This window comes from Anser cygnoides, chromosome 22, assembly GCF_040182565.1.
Source record: "Anser cygnoides isolate HZ-2024a breed goose chromosome 22, Taihu_goose_T2T_genome, whole genome shotgun sequence".
NCBI classification, from domain to species: Eukaryota; Metazoa; Chordata; class Aves; order Anseriformes; family Anatidae; genus Anser; species Anser cygnoides.
This window is the reverse complement of record NC_089894.1, coordinates 8168151-8187693: the sequence shown is the minus strand read 5'-3', so window position 1 is coordinate 8187693 and position 19543 is coordinate 8168151. Positions and strand designations below refer to the sequence as shown.

General features: G+C 63.9%; 3 protein-coding genes and 1 non-coding gene across 6 annotated transcripts; 3 read left to right on the top strand and 1 right to left on the bottom strand.

The window, feature by feature from the left end:
- The first annotated feature begins 1859 nt into the window (after nucleotides 1-1859).
- Nucleotides 1860-2828, top strand: CISD3 (CDGSH iron sulfur domain 3). Its single transcript, XM_066981425.1, has 2 exons — nucleotides 1860-2074; nucleotides 2329-2828. Exons 1-2 carry the CDS (start codon nucleotides 1901-1903, stop codon nucleotides 2506-2508), a joined length of 354 nt encoding a protein of 117 aa, XP_066837526.1. The 5' UTR covers nucleotides 1860-1900; the 3' UTR covers nucleotides 2509-2828.
- Nucleotides 2702-12233, bottom strand: PCGF2 (polycomb group ring finger 2). Of its 3 annotated transcripts, XM_066981424.1 has the most exons (10): nucleotides 12080-12233; nucleotides 9266-9405; nucleotides 8988-9084; nucleotides 7177-7232; nucleotides 6876-6926; nucleotides 6686-6794; nucleotides 6128-6176; nucleotides 5855-5953; nucleotides 5433-5513; nucleotides 2702-5017 (listed from the first exon to the last, which is right to left on the bottom strand). In XM_066981424.1, exons 2-10 carry the CDS (start codon nucleotides 9375-9377, stop codon nucleotides 4682-4684), a joined length of 990 nt encoding a protein of 329 aa, XP_066837525.1. In that variant the 5' UTR covers nucleotides 9378-9405; nucleotides 12080-12233; the 3' UTR covers nucleotides 2702-4681. The 3 variants fall into 3 exon arrangements, with proteins under 3 accessions (XP_066837525.1, XP_047906737.1, XP_047906736.1); XM_048050780.2 differs by lacking the exon at nucleotides 12080-12233 and having other exon boundaries at nucleotides 5855-5950; nucleotides 9266-10014; XM_048050779.2 differs by lacking the exon at nucleotides 12080-12233 and having other exon boundaries at nucleotides 9266-10012.
- A 1272-nt stretch (nucleotides 12234-13505) lies between these two features.
- Nucleotides 13506-13579, top strand: TRNAN-GUU (transfer RNA asparagine (anticodon GUU)). The gene has a single exon. It is a non-coding gene; the product is annotated as a tRNA-Asn (tRNA).
- Nucleotides 13580-16448: 2869 nt separating this feature from the next.
- PSMB3 (proteasome 20S subunit beta 3) lies at nucleotides 16449-19490 on the top strand. The gene is made up of 6 exons (XM_066981885.1): nucleotides 16449-16607; nucleotides 16973-17157; nucleotides 17691-17798; nucleotides 18200-18377; nucleotides 18638-18732; nucleotides 19361-19490. Exons 1-6 carry the CDS (start codon nucleotides 16473-16475, stop codon nucleotides 19407-19409), a joined length of 750 nt encoding a protein of 249 aa, XP_066837986.1. The 5' UTR covers nucleotides 16449-16472; the 3' UTR covers nucleotides 19410-19490.
- The last annotated feature ends 53 nt before the right edge of the window (nucleotides 19491-19543 follow it).

The following is a 19543-nucleotide window of genomic DNA, read 5'->3' as shown; positions in this document are numbered from 1 at the left end:
CAGATGGCTCGAGCCCCTTGGCTCCCTACCAAAGACAACATAGACATAGACGAGGTCTTCTCGTGTGCTCAGTAGAGGACTCCAGGGGGGGACATACCAAGCAGCTGATATCATACTCTTTGGGGTGAAATGTTCAGGCCAGTTGGCAGGGTGAGAGGTGACCGACATGCCTGAAGCAAGCGGGGACGCGGTCCGCTGCGGTGGTGGAGTGGGTCCCTCGGGAGCTCAGAACAGGCTGCAGTTGTTTCGCGTGACCGGAGGGTTGGCTCGGGATGCAGATGCTCTCCTGCTGCAGAGGCCTGGAGAAAGGGACATGTGCTGGGGGGGCTCCTCTGCTCAGCACAAGTCCATCAGTTGGCCTAAACCTCCCTCTCCTCTCCGAAGGGGAGCGCAGCCACGGCTGCGTCAGGGGCCAGCTGCACAGAGCAGCAATGCCGGCTGCTCCTAAAGCCTTTCAAGTTAAAGCCGGGTTTGTTTGCACTCCTCTCCCCAGTGCACGTCGCCCATCCAGAAGGTGATAAGGGCATTGCTCTGTTTTATGTTTGCACTTAAGGACACCTGCATCGTCCGTCCAATTCCGGCCCGATGGGGCTGAGCAGGCACCGCTGTGCCCCAAGCAGTTTGTCCAAGGGCTCTCTCCCAGCCCAGCCAGTCCAGCACGTTTCAGAGCTGGCAGCTCACGCCGCTCTCTTATTTACTGTTGCCCTTGGTATATGCTGTGCTGTGCGGTTTCTTAAACCCACATAAGTAAAAATAATCAAGTGCCTGTGATCAAAAAAGCCTTGAGGCAGGGAGCTGAATGCGTCCCTGGTGCCTCTCCTGTGCTCGCGGAGTTGTGGAGGCTGCGGATGTCACCTTCACGGCCAGGGGGGAGGTAGCAACGATCTCAACGGTAACTTGCAGCAGCAGGTCTGAAACCGCAGCTCAGAGGTGTCCCCTCCTCACCCATTTCCAGGTGGAGAAGCAGTGGCACAGGGAGGAGGAATTTGCTCAGGAGCCAGCTCTCCCACGCTTTGATCTGCCGGGAGAAGGGACGCTGGCTCTGCAGGACCCACGGGGCCAAGCGCAGGCTCCGGGGTGTCCGCATGGCTTCAGCCCTGCAGGGAAGCTGCTTGGGACGGGAGAGCAGAGGCAGCCAAAGAGCTTGTAAGCGTGCTAGCACAGCTGCTGCCCTTCTGGTCCTTCTAACAGCGCCTAATGGACGGAGCCCAGCTCCAGCTGTGGCTCTCCACCGCCGTCAGGGTACCCGCAGCTGTGCAAGGAGCAGTGAGGGCAGGCGGAGCCTTTGCTTTAGCTCCGGGGGTTTTCCGTGAGAACCCTCGGTACAGAAAATCCCCTCCCGGCCCACCGCTGCCTGCACCAGGGCCGGGGCCTCGCTGTGGAGCTGCAGCTGCTGCAAGGGCAGGGCTCTGCTGGGGAGACCTCCGGTGCTGTGCTCGGGGCTGGGACCGGGCACAGCTGAAGCCCCTTGCCCCCATTTATCCCCCCCCTGCCCGCACACGCTCCCCCCCCTTGCAGCTCCCTCCTGCAAGCCCGCAGCCCCGAAGTGAGGGTGGTGGGTGCCCCGGGGGGGGGGGGGGGGGGGGCGGCAGCAGCCCCCGGGTCCGACCGTGATCGCGCCCCCCCCCGCGGCGAGCGGCCATCTGCGGGGGCTCAATCACGGCGGCTGCCAGCAGAGCTGCTTTCCCAGTAGTTAAACGCTAAAAAAAAAAAGAAATAAAAAAAAAAAAAAAGAAAGGAAAGGGGGGGGGGACTCAGGGCGGCGAGGGCCGGCCCCCCCCCGGTGTCCCTCCCCCTGCCCCCCCCCAGTGTCCCTCCCCCTGCCCCCCCCCGGTCTCTTCCGGCGGGGCGGGGCGAGGCGGAGCCGGCCGGGGGGTGCCGGGGGGGGGTCGCTGGGGCCATGCTGCGGCTGGGGGCGGCCGCGGTGCGGGCGGGCCGGGATCGGGCCCCTCCGGGGGCTCTGCGCGGCCCCGCGCTCTCCTCTGCCCCCTCCGCCCCCCCGCAGCCGTTGGTGGTGGAGCTGAAGGCGGGGAAGAAATACGCGTGGTGCTCCTGCGGGCACAGCAAGACGCAGGTCGGGCCCGGGGCTGGGGGAGGGAGCCCCCGCCACCCCCCCGATCCCCCCCCAGTTCCCCTCGATCCCCCCCCAGTTCCCCTCGATCCCCTCCTGACCCCCCCAACCCCCCCATACACAGCGCGGGGACGCGGCAGCGGGGAGCTGGGGGGGGGGCGGGACGCGGGGTCCCTCGGGGCCGCTCGGGGCGGGGGCAGCAGCGCCCCCCCCCCCCAAACCCCGCCGCCACCGCGCCCCCCCCTTGTCCCCCGCAGCCCTTCTGCGACGGCTCGCACCGGACGGCGGCCCCCGGCGTCTCCCCGCTGCGCTTCACGGCCGAGGCGGACGGGGCGGCCCCGCTGTGCGCCTGCAAACGCACCCGCAGCCCCCCCTACTGCGACGGCAGCCACCGGGAGCACCGGCAGCAGGCGGCCCCCCCCGGCCCCCGGCCCTGAGCACGGCCCCGCCGCGGAAGCTCGGCCCCGCCGGGGCCACGGAGGCTGGGAAACGAAACCCCCCCCGGGACCGGGACCGGCGGAGTGGGGGGGAGCTGGGGGGCGCAAGGCGGGGGTGCCCCCGAGGGAGCCGGGCACCCCCCCGGGAGCCGGGCACCCCCCCCGGGAGCCGGGCACCTCAGGCGCAGCCGGGTGAATGGCAATCTGCAGCATTTATTCCATGTACAAAGCCGCCGTTATACAAATGTGTAACCAATAACGATACGTGGATATCAGAATATGTTACAGGACATTAAAACGCCGTACAGGATGCAAACATACAGAGCAGTTTGGTTTGTACCATATAGGAAAAAACGAAACAAAACAACCCCCCCCCAGAGCCCCACACAAACCCCAGACCGAGGCACTGCAGCTGCCTCCCTCAGTCCATTTTAGCCTATTTACAAGGAGAAAAGGGGTGTCAAAACCGAGACAAACGGAGCCCCCAACACGCTTTGAGCCCCAGCCGGGGACGGGGAAGAGACGAGAAACAACCGGGGCCCATCCCCAGCACCCGCAGGCGGGGAGCCCGGGGCTGTGCTATAGCAAAGGTGCCTCCAAGTCCGTGATGGGGGTGCGGTACTTAAAAAAAAAAAACAAGAACAGAACACAACAGTAACATCCCACGTGTCCTGACCTTTGGAGTCGGGCTGTCCATACAATTCCCGTGCCGCTTTCCTTTGGTTCTCACCGTGCCGCTGCCGGCTGCTGTCCGGGCGCTGCAGGCACTTGCTTGGTTTTTGTCACTCGTCCCCCCCTCCCCAGCGAGGGGAGGAGATAAACCCCCAGGGTCTGCGCTCCCCGGGGCTCCTGTGCTTTTTTTTTGTGACTGTGAAGTTGGTCCCCTCCCCAGAGCGCGCGGGCGGCCGGCGGTGCCGGTGCTGCGCAGCTCCTGCCCGAAACAGCAGCGCCTTCCCACGCTTCCCCTCACCGAAGCCTCCTGGCTAAAGGCACTGTAGTCATTTTTTATTTTTTATTTTAAAATCCAATGTGGGGACAGGAGGAAAGGGTGGGAAGGACAGAGGGGGGGAAAAGCTCTGAAATGTGGCGAAGCTGTGGACGTTTGCCAGGGGGCCAGTGGCACGGGGGTCCCGTGGGTGCGGGCGGCTCCTGGCCCCGCGTCCCCCTGGCTGGGTGCTGCCCCCACCACGCAGCTGCCCGGCCACAGGCGCACCCAGGGAGGTGGCAGCTCCCTTGGCAAGGAAAAATCCAATATTCACCGGGGCTTGTGCTCCTATCCCCCCCCAGTATGGCTGGCCCTTCACCATCAGGGCACAAGTGTAGTTTTTTTTTTAGCTAGGAATAAAAAAAGAAACTACTTACTGTGCAGAAAGGGAGGCGTCTGTGTAAGGCTTTGCTAGATCAGAGCCTGAAACAACGTCCAGAGACCACACAGGGAAAGCACAAAAGAAACAGAAACGTGCGTGGCAAGGCAAAGCAGGGTGGGCAACACCAGCAAGGGATGCTCGGTGCCAGCAAACGGACATCGGTACCAGCTGGCTGTGGGCACCACGTTATCGAGCCTGGTGCAAAAAGAAAACCCACTGAAAAGCAAAAAAAAAAAGGACACAGCGGGGCTGGGGGCACGCGGACACGGAGCAGCTCCCCCTCCGCTGCCAGAGCCCAGCGGAGCCGCACCGCATCGCACCGGCAAAGCCCGCGCCGAGCCCGAGAGCGGGGCCGAGGCAGCGGGGGCAGTTTTTGGCTTCTGTGCTTGGCCCTTACCTGTGCTTAGCCCTTACCTGTGCGTCCGGCAGGCCCTGCTCACCGCCCCGTCTCTCTCCGAGCGGGCACGAGGGGAGAGGGGTGGGGAGGAGAGGGAAAAGCGTTAGAGAGAATGAGCAGGGCGGGCGGCAGTGCCTGCGTGGCTCCCAGCTCCGGCATGCAGCTTCCATAAGTTAAAATTTAAAAAAAAAAAAAAAAAAAAAAAACATTTAAAAATATTCAACCACATTTATGTGTCTTATTTGCATTTTAAATTAATCTGGTCAATCAATAGAAAATAAGTATGTATAATTTTTTTTCTCCCTATGTACACATATATATTTATATATGTATATATATAATATATATAGATATATAAAACCCAGCCAGGCGTCCCTCTTTTGTTTTGTTTTGTTTTTTTTTCCCCTTTTTAGGTCAAGGCGGAGGCCGTGCTGCCATTGACAGTCGTTTTGCGGCACCGGCTGGCGGCCGGGGGCAGCGGGTGGCAGTTCGAGGTGCCGTTGAGCGCGGGGCCGGGGCCGCTGCCGGCGGTGGCGTTGGAGCTGGGCGAGCCGTGGGACGGCGTGCCGGGGCTGGGCAGGGAGGACGAGGTGGCGGGCAGCGTGGCGGGGCTGTGGGCTTTGTCGCTGACCGACTCGCACTCGGAGGCGCCGCTGGTGTTGGTGCACTCGGAGGTGGCCGGCTGGGACAGCTTGAGCCGCTTGCAGGCGGGCTGGACGCGGTATTTCAGCGGCAGGGGCCCGTTCTGCAGGAGGGAGAGGGGCAGACGGATGGCACCCCGCACCCACAGCGCCCCACGCCCTCCCGCACTGCCCTGGGGAGAGGGGCAGGAAAGCACCCACGGCCCCCCCCCAGCAGCCCCACCACTGCAGGTGGGAGCTGGCCTCCAGAAAACCGGCCCTGAAGCAAACAGCTCCCTAAGGCAGGGAGGCATCTGGGGAGTTAATTTCTGTAGATGCTCAGTTGTTTAAGTTTTCCATTTTGAAGTTTTCCAATTGCTAGGTTTTCCAGTTGTTAGGTTTTCCAATTGTTAGGTTTTCCATTTTTTAAGTTTTCCAACGCCGTTTGCCTTCACCTAAAGGAGCTCTTTTCCAAGCTCTTCTCCAAGAGAAGCCCTGGCAGCTGCAGCCCGCAGCGGGGACGGAGGCGGCTCCGCTTACCCTCCTCCAGGGGTAGATGTAGGCGATGTCCATCAGGGTGTAATACTCCCTCAGGGGTTCATCTTCGTAGAGGACTTCCACCTGGCACAGAGGACAGCATCAGAGCCACTAAGGGGACACTGGGGTTTTGCTGACTGGGGGCTCCTGGGGCTCCCAGCACCGTCCTTGCCAGCAGCCAGAGCAAATTCCCAGTTTACGTGCAAAGCGCTGGCCCCTCAGGCTGCATGAAAATGGGCCAGAAGGGACGGATCCTGCCCCAGCACTCACCTGCCAGCAATGCAAACCCTGGGCTTCCTGAAGCAGAGCCGTGCTATTTGGGAACAGGCGGAGCTGGGCACGCTGCCAGCAGGGGATGCAACACGGGACGCCCCCCCCCCCCCCCCGCCCCAAACCCGCACACCCCGTGGGGGGGTCGCGCTCACCTTGTACTTGCTGGGAACATCCATCTTGTTGCGGAGGAACTTGGCCAGGTGCATGACCGTCATCGCGGCGGGACAGCGCAGGAATCGCACCCCGTTCTTCTGGGGAACGCAGCAAGGGGGGGACCGGGGGGAGAGGTGTCGCTGAGAGCCCACCGCGGGCAGGGGGCAGCTCCCAGCCCTGTCAGCAGACGGCCTGGGGGTGTCCCGCTGCCCCCCCACCATCCCGACGTGGCCGCGCACGGAGCTCCCCGTGCCTTGGCCCCACGCACTCACCTTTTCCTTCTCCAGGTCCCCGTTCTCGATGGTCCCTTTCTTCTCCTCCCTGGGGGGGGGCACGAAAACAAACACAGGACAAAGTTGCAGGAGAAAGAAAAAGGCAGAGGGGAGGAAAAAACGCAACCCCCCAGAAGAGCGGTCCGTGGTGGGGCTACGAGGGGAAACACCTTGGGAGCTGCAGCCAGGCTCTTGGCTTTGCCCCCCCCGGCCATGCCCACGCACACGCTGCTGCATTTCCCATACAGCGCCCCAAAACCACATCGGTGTCCCTGCCCAGGCCACCACGATCCCCCCTCCCTCGGAACCACTGCTCCCATCACCACCACATCCTCGGAGGCCGGCCCTGGTGCCGGGGATGCCGCAGCCTCGGGCTCCGCCGCCTGGGACGAACCTTGTGGGTGCCCTCCCTGCCTGCCCGGCGGGTGGAGAGCCCACGGCCGCAGCACCCATGGGTGCTGTGGGACAGGGTGTGGGGCAGGGGGTGCTGGCTGCCCCCCCAGTCCCAAAGACAAGCCCCAGCCCAGGCAGGAGCCCAGCAGCAGCCGGGAGCGGTACCTCGTTCCTTCGTAAAACTCTATGGACAGGCTGACGATCTCGTCGTCCGCCAGGTTCCCCTTGTCCTGCTCGGAGACTTCCCCGCGATCCTCGTTGGAGCCGTTGGGAACTGGGGGGCAGGAGGAGGGGGAGGCTGAGCCGCGGCTGGGGGCTGAGCGGGGCCGGGGGCGCCCCCCGGGCTGCCACTCACCCTCGGCCATGGGGTAGGCTGCGTAGAAGTCACGCCGCCTCTTCATCTCGTCTGCAAGAGAAGGGAGGAGGAAGGTGGGGGAAAACCCACCACGGGGCAGAGAATGGCAGGGGGCGAGGAGCAGGGGGGGGCGCAGACCCCCGGACCCACCGCTCCTTCCCCTGCCGTCACTGTCACCGGGGAACGGCGCGCGCAGGCGGCGTGCAGCCCGGGGGACCAGGCTCCCCGAGGGGTGGGAGGGATTGAAAAACAACCCCAAACCCGTTCTTTCTCTCTCAGTTATAATCATCCATGCCTGTACCTTTGAAAAGCCCCGGGACCAGTTTGTACACGATATCCTGGAGGGTTTTGTCTGACCTGGGGTAAAAAGAAAAGGAAAAAAGAGAGAAGAATCAGCTGGGTTGGGACATCTCTCCCCTCTCCCTCCATGAAAACCCGCAAAGTCCGGAGCCCGTCCTACAGCAACGGCTCAACCCTGCCTTGCAGGAGCAGCTGTGGGCCTGGAGCTAGGCAAGCCCAGCTCCCCCTGCACCCCCACAAAGGGTTAACCCTGGAAAAAGAAAGAAAACCATCTCAAAAATCCTTGTAATTGCCGAGGATGATGACAGCATGATTTTGGGGCCAGGATCCGTTTCAGTAGTCAAAACTATTACAAAAAACACACCAAGAGCTTGCAAAAAAATTCTAAGATCAGCAAATGCTTCTGCAAGTTTTAATTTGCATCTCGTTTTATCGTTGGGCTCAGATGCAGCTCACGGCCAAGGCTTTGCATTCCCCCTGCCGTACAGATCGCAGGACAGAGCCAAATGCGAGCTGGTGTAAACCAAAGTGAAGTTTATTCACTAAAATCCGAGCACCTCCGGGTAAGATCTCCAGAAGCACTCGAGCAGGGGGAGCTCAGGTCCCGTCCTCAGCACAGACCCAGGGCCGGGGCTTTGCTCAAGGCCTTGGGCTCTCGCTGCAGGCAGGGCGTTTGGCAGACTTTAAAAGCTGAAAAAAAAATATCTCACAAACAAAGCAAGAGCAGTGGGAATGGTGAAAAGTAAATTACATCTGCAATTATTTCCACTTTAATAATAAGGCCTTTATTTTAAAGGAAAACAAATGACCGTAGCAGCTATTCATATATTATTTTTAGCCTAACCACGTCTTTCATCCCTAATTCCTTGGTGATGTCACTCTGGTTCACGAGGCCCCGCTGTGATTTTATTTATAATACATACCCAGAGAATTTGCTTTATAATTTACAGCAAGCTAATGAAAAAGCAACCTCTGCCACTTGATTGGCAGCTTAATTACCAGCCGGCCGCTGCTGCTGCGTGAGTCAACCCCATCCAGCCCGGCGTGGCCGCACCGGGGGGCACAGGCGGGCAGCACCCCGGGCACGCGCAGCATCGCGCCCAGCACCCGTCAGTGCTGCGATTCGCCCCTCGGCCCCAAATCGCCCAAGCAAGGGTGGCAGGGGGCAAGTGGGGTACAAAGGGGACCCTCAATGGCCGGGCTCGGGGCTGCCACGGCCGCTGTGCCGTGTTCCCCTCTGCGCACAGGCTGGGAGGCTTCAGCGAGGGAGCCGCGGGAGCTGGAGTGTAAATATTTCATAGTGAACCAGGAAAAAAAAAAAAAAACACAAACCATAAAGCGGAAAAAGTGTTACTACAGAAACGGATTTACATGGAAGAGGCTAAAAAAAAAAAAAGGAGGAGGAGGGAGAGAAAAAAAAAAGCGCCCAGTGATGTATTGCAGCCTTTCACGGTTTCTATGCCAACCACCTGCAGAGCCAATTCCGCCCCGATGGGACGTGTCCGCATCCCCAGCCAGGCGCGGGCTGGCGCGAAGCCCCTGTGCCACGGGCACGGCTTCACCTGCGCCGCCGCCAGCCCCCCCCGGCACCCCCCCAGGGCCACGGCGCCGTCCCCACGGGGCGCAGCACCGGGAGCTGCAACGCACGGGTGGCCGCAGGTCACAGCAGGGCTGCAGGTCGGACGGCTGCGGTCTGCGGTGCACGGGGACGGTGCGGGGCAACCCCTGCAGGCACCCGGCCAGCCCCCCCTGGGGGGGGGACACCCCCGGCCACGTCCCCTCCATGCCGGGCTCGGAGCCCCCCCTGCTCACCTGATGCTGAGGAGGGGCCTGGTTTTGTGCACCTGGACATCACACATGGGGCAGTACTTGTTGGTCTCCAGGTAGCGGACGATGCAGGTTTTGCAGACTGCAGGGAGAGAGGCGACCTGAGCAAACTGGGGGGGGGGAAAACCCCCCCGCCAGCCCCACGCCCCGCACTGACCCGGGGCAGGACCCTGCTGCCCCCCTGCCACGGCCCCGCTGCGGCTTGGGCACGGCCGGGCCGGGGCACCCATGGGTGCGGCGGGGCCAGGCGCTGGGACACTCACAGGAGTGCAGGCACTCCACGATGGTGGTGGCGTCTATGAAGTAGCCGCCGCACAAGGCGCACATCAGGTGGGGGTTGAGCTCGGTGATCTTTATCCTGGTGGTCCTGTGCATCTTGGAGCAGCGCCGCGGCGGATCCTCCCTGGAGGGAAATACCCGAAACAGCTGCTTGGTGCCAGGCCGGGACCCGCAGGACCCGCTTCTGCCTCTGAGGGGCAAATCCAGCCCCGGGGGGCGCTGGGGCTGCCCCAGTCCTGCACCCCGCAGCCCTGGGGTGCAGCAGCAGCACCCACGCACAGCCCCGCGCAGCCCCCACCCGGCTCCCTCGGCTGTGAGTTCGCATCTCCCGGTCCCCGAGCGGGTCCCCGCCGCGCCACCGCGCGGGGACAAATCCCCCGGGGCAGCCAGCCCCGCCTGTAGCTCCCCGGGCTGTGCACACGTAGACACACACGTGCACACGCACACGCTCGCACGCACGAGTGTATTTTTGTTGTGCTCGCTGCAGAAGGCATTTCCAGCCACCGCCTCGCGGTTTCTATAGGAACTCCAGGGGCTGGGGCTGGCCTCTTGCCCGCGGCCAGGAGCGCACGCGGGCACCTGGGCAGCGCTGGGTGTGCAAGGCCAAGTGTGCAAGGCCGGGTGTGTAAAGCCAAGCGTGCAAGGCCGAGTGTGCACACGGGGCCGCGGGGTGCAGGCACTGTCCCCCCACCAGCATGGGGGGCGCGGGGAGTCGCTGCCTGCCCGCTCCCCTGCCCGCTCCGGACCCTACGATGGGAGACGGCGGAGCCGGGCCCCGAAATCGCGGCAGTTTTCCCGTTTCTACGGCAACCCCAATACTTGGAGAGGAGCCAGAACGTTATTACAGCCGGCCGAGCCGGGGAGAGGGGAGAACAAGCCCCGGGCTTGTGTCAATGAGCGTGGGCAGAGCGGTGGCAGCGCGAGGGTGTGCCGGCGGCGCGGCGCGCGGCCCCCCCCGGCTACGCACACGGGGCCGTGCGCACGCACCGCGGGGCCACGCGCAGCCCCACGTGCACGCAGGTGGAGGCACACGCACACACACCTGTGCCCCCCCCCCGTGCAAAGCTGGGCTTGCAGCGGTGCCGCCCGACAGCGAGCCAGGCCCCTCGCAAGCACCTCAACCCCGACACCCCGAAAACTGCCGGGGCAACCCGCCAGCCCCACAACCGCTGCCGCGTGGGGATGGGTTTTGGGGCAAACCCCGTGCCCAGGGAGCAAATGGGGCACGGAGGGGGCTGCGTGTGCAGGGGGTGCTCGGGGCTGTGCGTGCAAGGCCGCGGCCGTGTCAGGCGCGTGTCCCGGGGAAGCCGCCTCGCGTGCCGCCCTCTCCTCGCACTCCAGGCTGGGTTCCTGCACAGGGTCCCTGGAGGCAGGTGCACGGGGACGCCGCGGGGACAGGGATGGGGACGCTGCGGGGATGGGGACGCTGCGGGGATGGGGACGCTGCAGTGACGGGGACCACAAGGACACTGCAGCTGCCCCAGCACGGGGCCAAGCGGAGCCCCAGGGGGTGCTGGCAGGACAGGGGCTGGGGGCACCGGGGCCGTTGGGCAGCCCCAGCCCCGGGGGTCGGCGCTGGGCACCCCCAGGGGACACGCGGGTGCCACCCCCAGGGGACACGCGGGTGCCCTGCCCCCGGCTGCCCCCGGGCAGGTGCCCTCGACCCCTGCAGCCCCAGGTGAGGGGGGGCCGCCGCCAGCGCCCCGCTCCCCCCCAGCCAGGGGAACGCCAGGGGGCCGGGGGGGGGAGCGCAGCTGCCCAGGGCTGCGTTTTGGGTGGGTTTCGATGCTTTTGGTACTCGCAGCCGCCAATGGCGGCCCGGGTCTCCCCGGGAGGGGGGGGCGGGGGGGGGGGGGGAGCCTGAGCCACCGGCGCAAACCGGTTCTAATAAACCCCGGTGATAACAGCCGCGATTTCCTGCCGCGGGGGCGAACAAAGCCCCGGCCCCCCCCCGGCCCCCTGCCCGGTGCCGCCCCGGTCGGGGGCTGTCGGAGCGGGTCCCGCCGCCCGCCCCGGGATCGCGCCCCCCCGGTCCCCCCTCTCGGGGGTCTTTTGTCTCCGTGGGCGGTGGCCGGGCACGGCGCCCCCCTCCCCGAAATCCCCGCGGGCCGGACCCGCGCGGGGAAGGGCGTTTCAAAGTCAGCGGTAACTTGGAGCCGCCCGGCCGCCCCCTGCCCGCGGGCCCCCCCCCGGCGCCGCCCGGCCCTCCCGGCGCTGCCCTCGCTCGCACGGCGGCGGCGGAGCCCCGAGCACCGGAGCGCGCCCCCGCGGCCCCCCCGCCCCTCCCGGTGTCCCGGCCCGGCCGCGGGGGGGGGGGGGGGGGGTGACACCGGCACGGGGCAGCCCCCGGACCGCGGCCGGGACACCCCCGGGCACGGGCACGCGCTCCCCGCCGCCCCCAGGCTGCAGCCCCCCGGGCAGCCCCCGCTCCGCTGCTCGGGGCCCGGGGGGGGCCGTTTGGGGCCCGGGGAGGGGGCGGCCGCGGGGAACCCCCGGTGCCCCGCAGCCCTTTGTGCTCGGGGCCGGCTGACAGCCCGCCCGGGGGGGGCCCCGCTCCGCCGCCGGCCGGGGGCTGTCAGGGCTCCGCCGCCCCCCGCCGGTACCCGGAGGTGGGGGGGGGGGAGGGTGCACCGGGGTGGGGTGGTCGCCCCCCCGGTCCGGCGGCGGCACAAAGCGGGGGGAGGCGGCCATCGGCCATCTTGAACGCGCAGAGAAAAGGGCGCGGGGGGGGGGGGGGAGCGGCGGCGCGGGGGGGGCGGCGGGGCCCGGCGGGGGGGGGCCCGGGGCCCCGTCCCTACCTGGTGGCGGCGGCGGCACGGCGGCCGCCCGTCCGCTCCCCCCGGCTGGGCTCGGCGCGGCGCGGCGCGGCTCGGCTCGGCGCTGCGGCCGGGGCCCTTTTTTTTCTCTCGCTCTTTTTTTTTTTTTTTTTTTTCCCTCTTTCCCTCCCTTCCTCCTCCTTTTTTTTTTTTTTTTATTTTTTTTCCTCCTTTTTTTTTTTTTTTATTTTTTTCCCTCCTCCAGCCGCCGCCAGGCCCCGCCCCGCCTCACGTGACCTCATTCCTTTGGGGTGTTGCGGGGGGGGGGGGGGCAGCGAGGGGCCGAGAGCGGGGCCCCCCCCCCCCCCCCCCGGGCCGCCCTCCGAGGGGGGGGCACCGGGACAGGGCCCCCCTGCGCCCCCCAGGGGACCCGGCCGCCCCGCGGGGTCGGGGCGCGGCGGTGCCTCCGTGCCTACGAAGGACCCCCATGCTGCCACCCCCCCTCGCTGTGACCCCCCCCCCGTGCGACCCCCCCCCAGTGCTCGGGGAGAAAAGAAAATTGCCCCAAATTGGCCGGAATGGGCCCCAAAGCCGGGCCGGGGCGGCGCTGCCCAGCCCCGCAGCACCGAGCGGTCCCCGCGCCCCCCACCCCGGCGGCACCGCCCGGGGAGAGCCCCGGGACCCCCCCGGGTCCCCCCGGCACTGCTCGGCCGGGCGGCCCCGGGACCCGTGGGACCTTTCCCGGGACCGGGACCGCCGCCGGTCGGGGCTCGGCGGGGCTGGCAGGGCCAGAGGGGAGAGGGTGGGAAGAGAAGAGAAAAATGGGAAGGGGGGAAAAAAAGGGGGAGGAGAGGGAAAATGGAAAAGGAGGGAAGGGAAGAAAGGCAAGGAAAAGGGGGAAAATGGAAACGGGGAAAAAGGAAAGCGGGGGAAAAAAAGGCAGGGCAAGAAAGGAAAACAAAAAAAGAAAAGAAAAACCCCGGGAAATAAATTAGGGGAAAAAGAGGGAATGGGCGCGGGGGGAAGGCTCCGGCCGGCCCCCACGTCCCACGCGTGTCCCCATCCCGGGGTGGGTGCTCCCGGTGGGTGCTCCCGGGGCTGGATGCTCCTGGAGTGGATGCTCCCAGGGTGGGTGCTCCCAGGGTGGGTGCTCCCGGTGGGTGCTGCAGGGGTGGGTGTTCCAGGGGTGGGTGCTCCCGGTGGGTGCTCCCGGTGGGTGCTGCAGGGGTGGGTGTTCCAGGGGTGGGTGCTCCCAGGGTGGGTGCTCCCGGTGGGTGCTCCCGGTGGGTGCTCCCAGGGTGGGTGCTCCGGGTGGGTGCTGCAGGGGTGGGTGTTCCAGGGGTGGGTGCTCCCGGTGGGTGCTCCCGGTGGGTGCTCCCGGTGGGTGCTGCCGGGGCGGGCGCAGCCCCGCGGCGCTCCCGGGGCGCTCGGGCTCAGGGCGGCGGCCGCGGCGCTACTCCCTAGCGCGGTCTCTGTGGCGCAATCGGTTAGCGCGTTCGGCTGTTAACCGAAAGGTTGGTGGTTCGAGCCCACCCAGGGACGGGCCGCACCTTTTCCCTATTTAGCTCACTTTTTTATTTTTTTATTTTTTCCTCCCTCCCCGCCCAAGTCCAACCCGACGGAGCGGCCGAGGGCGACAGGCAGAGGAGGCCAGCGCCGGGCAGGGGGGGGTCATTTTGCAAAGCCTGCGGGGGGGCTTTCCTGGCTCCCCTGCAGCAGGAGGGAGGGGGCAGCCGGTGTCCGGCGGCTCCTTGCCCTCGGACCGGGCCGAGATGGACCGGGAGAGGCTGCGAAGGGGCAGGCGGTGGCCCTGTGCACACCGAGGGCTCACAGCTCGCTCTGGGGGGAAGCTTGCCCCGGGTCAGAGCCTGAGCACGAACGGTTCTGCTCAGCCCCTGCCCCCTGCCCCCTGCCCCGAACAGAGACTTGGAAGCGTTTCCACCCAGAGCCTGCATTTTGTTTCAAAAAAAGCTGAAGGGGGTCCAAACTCTGCATTGCTAAAGTTCTCTCCTACAAAGTCTTGTATAATCTATTTATGTTCCCCGCCTGCCCAGATTTTATTTTCATACCCGAAATAACGCAGTTAATGTTTCGATGCGGGGCGCGAGGCAGTGCCAGGCGGATCCCCGGTGTTTCCAGCCCAGAGCCACAAACAACGCTCCCCTGGCCGAGCCCAGCGGTGCCGGGGCTGGGGATGAGGATTTCTGCTGCCGTCCGCGTCCGAGAGCACAAAGGGCAGAGAGGTGCCCAGCGGGCATCGCCTCCCCGGCACCACCTGAGCCCGCCGGGGCCGCGGAGGAGCGAGGCTCTGCTGAAATCTGCCTTTGATTTCCGTCTGGCTTTGGTGCTCCTTCTCTCCCCAGCGTGTGGCATGTTCCTGCCAGACAAAGTGTGGCCTCTGACTTCATTCCCGCAAGAAACATTTTACAATGGAAAACTCTTTAAAAATACAACAGCCATGGGACAGGCTGAGCCTCTGGGGCTCGGTCCCTGGGCGGGTGAGCAGGCCCTGCACGGGCCGGAGGTTTTCATTGAAACCAGGCGGGCTGATCTGGTGTGCATTTGAGAGCGTTTCCAAACACATGGATCTCTTTCCCTTTGGCACAACATCACTCCCCTAAATTAAACGTTTAATCCTGTCTCCTCCAGGAGAGGGGAGAGCTGGCGAGCGGGGATGGGGAAGGAAATCCAATACTCTGCAGAGCGCAAATCCCCCTTTCATTTGCTTTCTGAATAAAAAACACCCTCGCAACCACTTGCCAGGCCCTTTCCCCTCCCCGGGATGGGCCACGACTCACTGCTCTACAGAGCGACTTCGTCGTGCTGCCCTTTCCAAAACGGGGCACGTCTGGGCTTTTGCCCCTGGCTCCCAGTAGGACAAGGACAGATGGAGGATGCACGAAGCCTGAGCCGCGCAGGGCTGTGCCCAGTGAAGCAGGACGGGTTTCCTGGGGTTTTTAGTTCAGTTCAGAGAAGTTTGGGCAACTTTTTCCAGTGCCGAACAGGAGATGCCGGGGCCACACTGGGCTGAGTTCGGCCGATCTCAACTTGTCCCCCCCCCTCCCGCTGATCGTGGCTGTGCCAGGGTGACAGGAACGTGCGTGTGTGCAGGGGACAAGCAGGAGGCTGCAGCACAGGGACAGCTCCAGAACCACCAGGAATGCGCCTGCCAGCTGGGCACTGCCTCTGCACGGACACCCAGCTGTGCATTGCTTCTGCACGGACACCCAGCTGTGCACTGCCATTGCACGGACACCCAGCTGTGCAACCACCCAGCTGGGCACTGCCTCTGCACGGCCGCCCAGTTGCACCCTGCCCCTGCACGGACACCCCGCTGTGCAACCGCCCAGCTGGGCAACGTCCCTGCCCAGACACCCAGCTGTTGTGCCGGGGCCTTGCACACGCGTCCAGCTGTGTGGTGCCCTGCACGTCCCTCCGGCGGGGCGATGCCCCCGTGCCCATCCAGCTGTGCCCCCTGCCTCCAGCTGTGCCCCCCGCACCCAGCTGTGCCCCCCCGCACCCAGCTGTGCCCCCCGCCTCCAGCTGTGCCCCCCGCCTCCAGCTGTGCCCCCCGCACCCAGCTGTGCCCCCCGCACCCAGCCGTGCCCCCCCGCCTCCAGCCGTGCCCCCCGCCCCCAGCCGTGCCCCCCGCATCCAGCTGTGCCCCCCGCCCCCAGCTGTGCCCCCCACATCCAGCTGTGCCCCCCCGCATCCAGCTGTGCCCCCGCATCCAGCTGTGCCCCCCGCACCCAGCTGTGCCCCCCGCACCCAGCTGTGCCCCCCGCACCCAGCCGTGTCCCCCCGCCTCCAGCCGTGCCCCCCGCCTCCAGCTGTGCCCCCGCACCCAGCTGTGCCCCCGCATCCAGCTGTGCCCCCCGCACCCAGCTGTGCCCCCCGCACCCAGCTGTGCCCCCCGCACCCAGCCGTGCCCCCCCGCCTCCAGCCGTGCCCCCCGCCCCCAGCCGTGCCCCCCGCCCCCAGCCGTGCCCCCCCCGCACCCAGCCGTGCCCCCCGCCTCCAGCCGTGCCCCCCCGCATCCAGCCGTGCCCCCTGCCTCCAGCCGTGCCCCCCCGCACCCAGCCGTGCCCCCCGCACCCAGCCGTGCCCCCCGCACCCAGCCGTGCCCCCCGCCTCCAGCCGTGCCCCCCGCACCCAGCCGTGCCCCCCGCACCCAGCCGTGCCCCCCATCCAGCTGTGCCCCCCCGCACCCAGCCGTGCCCCCCGCACCCAGCCGTGCCCCCCGCACCCAGCCGTGCCCCCCGCACCCAGCCGTGCCCCCCGCACCCAGCCGTGCCCCCCCGCCCCCAGCTCCGCTCGCCGCGCCCCCGCCCCTCGGTCCGCCGCCGTCCCGGCATGCCCCGCTCCCCGTGACTCTTCACTTTTCTCCCCCTGCCCACACCCCTCCAGCCCCGCCCCTCGGCGGGCCCAGCCGCCAATGGCGAGCGGCGAGCGGCGAGCGGCGGCCAATGGGAGGAGGAGGGAGGCGGGACGAAGGAGCCGGAGCGGCGGCGGCGGAGGCGGCAGAAGCAGCAGGGTCGGGCCTGGCGGGGGAAGAGCGGCCGGCACCATGGTGAGCACCGGGGCGGGCCGGGGGTACCGGGGGGTACCCGGAGGGCTCGGGGGGGCCCGGAGGGTCCTGGGGGGAGGGCAGGGGAGACCCCGCGGGGTTCCACGGGAGTCCCGGGGGGTCCCAAGGGCTCCCGGTGGGGCCTGGGGGAGGGCCCCCGGGATGCCGGGAGGGCTCGGGGGGTCCCGGAGGGTCCCGGGAGGAGGGCAGGGGGGACCCCGGGGGGCTCCCGGGGAGTCCCGGAGGGTTCCAAGGGCTCCCGGGAGGGTCCCGGTGCGGACTGGGGGAGGGCCTGGGGGAGTCCCGGGGGGGTTCCGGGGTTCCCGGTGCGGCCCCGCCGCCCCCCCTCACCCGGCCCCGTCTCGCAGTCGATCATGTCGTACAACGGCGGGGCCGTAATGGCCATGAAGGGGAAGAGCTGCGTGGCCATCGCGGCGGACCGGCGGTTCGGCATCCAGGCGCAGATGGTGACCACGGACTTCCAGAAGATTTTCCCCATGGGGGAGAGGCTGTACATCGGGCTGGCGGGGCTGGCCACCGACGTGCAGACCGTGTAAGCGCTGCTCCGGCCCGCGGGTTCACAGAGGCTGGAAGAGGCACCTTTACGTGGGGACTGACGGCTGAGCGTCACCGGGTTTGCTCGTTTGGGGAGGGCGCGAAGCCGGTACCAGCACTCCTCTTCTTGGGCTCCCCTCGCTGGGGCTCTCTTGGGCTGTCTGCAGACAAGCCAGAAGGCTCTGACTTAGGTCAGTGCTCTGCTCGTCTTTGATCTCACAGTATATATGGATTGTGCGATTTCCCTAGTTTTTTGTTTCTCAGGTTTATGAAGCTTCTGCTTATGTTTGCAATACAAGAGCAGATTCTTTTCTAAAAATAAAACTGCATGTGATTTAAGGTCTCGTCACTGCTAAGACACCTGAATCATTTCATGTATAAAAGGAGCTGCATCTGGGGTACTTGCCTATCGTAGGCATGCATCAGATTTGCTACCTCTCAGCACACAACAGAACAGTTCAGGCCTGGGTGAAGATGAAAGTGAAAGGAGCCTTCTCTGGCTTTAACGTTGTTTCTCCTCTCTTCTTGCAGTGCCCAACGACTGAAGTTCAGGCTGAATCTCTACGAGCTGAAGGAAGGCAGGCAGATCAAGCCTCAGACTTTTATGAGCATGGTTTCCAATCTGCTCTATGAGAGACGGTAACTGTCAAACACCCAAGTCACTTTGTGGGTTAGTGAAGGCTGTGGTTGTTGGAACCGATCCTATTCCAGAGAGCTGGGAGGATGAGGAGGACTCCTTGTAAAGACTTGTTTTGGTATGGGAAAAGGAGATTTCCATCTAGAGACAATGTTATCTTTAATTTTCTTGCAAAACAACACTGAGTTTTGTTAAAATGTTCCTGTAACAGTACAAGTTCATTTAGTTTGCCATGCTAAAACCATTGCGGGATGCTTCTAGATTGACCTGAAAGATCCCCCAGCAAAAGGATCTGTGTAATTTTTTCCTTGTATGGAGCCTTACATGTTAATGTGCGGCTGCTTCCAGGTGGTTGAACTGGAGCAAAACTGAGAATAAAACCATGCTGTGCTTTTCTTCACAGGTTTGGACCTTACTACACAGAACCGGTCATTGCTGGACTGGACCCCATAACACACGAACCTTTCATCTGCTCTCTAGACCTGATCGGCTGCCCCATGATAACCGACGACTTTGTGGTCAGCGGCACCTGCTCAGAGCAGATGTACGGCATGTGCGAGTCCCTCTGGGAGCCTGATATGGTGAGTGAGGGGGCCAAGTTCAGCTCTGCTTCTTGGATTCAGCCTCCTGCTGTTAACTGGAGAACCTGAGCTAAACAGGCTGGATGAAAAGCTCTCTCCTTTGATACTTCCTGGAGAAGTTCAGAAGAAAGAGGCTATAGCTTACAGCAGCCTGCAGGAAAAATCTTGCAGCATCTATGGCTGATATCTTGAGGTTTGAACAAAATCTGATGACTCAACACCTAGTTTTTACACCAACTAAAATAGCTTCTGTTCTTCAGGAACCCGATCACCTCTTTGAAACGATCTCGCAGGCCATGTTGAATGCAGTGGACAGAGATGCCGTATCTGGAATGGGCGTAGTAGTACACATAATGTAAGTGCTGCTCTCTTCCCCTACAGAACAGCAGTAGAATTTAACAAGCTGTATGTTAAAGTCAGGTGAGGGATCTCACTTCCTTTCAGTAGCATTCTTAATAATGCTGTGTCTGTTCTAAGTGCTGTTTGATTTCTCATGGCTGCTCTCTGCTGCAGTTTATGGCTGTTGCTACAGCAGCCAGGGGAAGTTAACTCTAGAGTTCAACTCTCACTACGTAGGGCTTCCCTAGCTGCATTCCCATCGGTATTTAGTAGTGCAATTCCTCACATGTGGGTAGCACTGGCCAAGAGATTGCTCTTTGCCAAAGCTGGATGCGTGGTTTGCTTCAGAAGTCCAAATGCAGTCAGGAAGCTGCTTATTTTGCTCGTGGTGTTGCTTACTACTGTGTACAGTAAGCAGTATCCCAGGCATTACTGCTTATTGCACCTACTGAGCTCCCTTGGGGAGAAGGGGCAGGAGGATTGGATTTTCCGAGTTTTAACAGCCACCTTCAGGTTTAGATGATCCCGCCTGCACTAGCAAACAAACTACATATGCACATTCCATCTTGCTAAGGAAGTGATGATCTTTAAGGAAGTATTTAACAGGAATTTACTGGTAGTTTTCTCTCTCTCTCCCTCTCTAGTGAAAAAGACAAGATCACTACCCGGACCCTGAAAGCTCGCATGGACTAGCCCAGCACAACTGTGTGTGCGTTTCACATCCCAGTCTGCTTGGATTTTTTTTTTTTTAATAAAATTCTTTATTGTAGTGAACTTTCCTTTTCTTGAATCTGAACAGTAAGATTAAGTTCTAATCTCAAAGCTAT

Bases quoted from the DNA above. Each gene is read 5' to 3' on its own strand.
- PSMB3 (XM_066981885.1), top strand. From the start codon at position 16,473: ATGGCGAGCGGCGAGCGGCGAGCGGCGGCCAATGGGAGGAGGAGGGAG. The intron at 17,799-18,199 runs GTAACTGTCAAA...TTTTCTTCACAG, and splicing joins AATCTGCTCTATGAGAGACG to GTTTGGACCTTACTACACAG. The intron at 18,378-18,637 runs GTGAGTGAGGGG...TCTGTTCTTCAG, and splicing joins CCCTCTGGGAGCCTGATATG to GAACCCGATCACCTCTTTGA.
- CISD3 (XM_066981425.1), top strand. From the start codon at position 1,901: ATGCTGCGGCTGGGGGCGGCCGCGGTGCGGGCGGGCCGGGATCGGGCC. The intron at 2,075-2,328 runs GTCGGGCCCGGG...TGTCCCCCGCAG, and splicing joins GCGGGCACAGCAAGACGCAG to CCCTTCTGCGACGGCTCGCA.
- PCGF2 (XM_066981424.1), bottom strand. From the start codon at position 9,377: ATGCACAGGACCACCAGGATAAAGATCACCGAGCTCAACCCCCACCTG. The intron at 5,954-6,127 runs GTGAGTGCGTGG...TGCGTTCCCCAG, and splicing joins GGGACCTGGAGAAGGAAAAG to AAGAACGGGGTGCGATTCCT. The intron at 5,514-5,854 runs GTGAGCGCGACC...CCTCTGTGCCAG, and splicing joins ATGTTCCCAGCAAGTACAAG to GTGGAAGTCCTCTACGAAGA.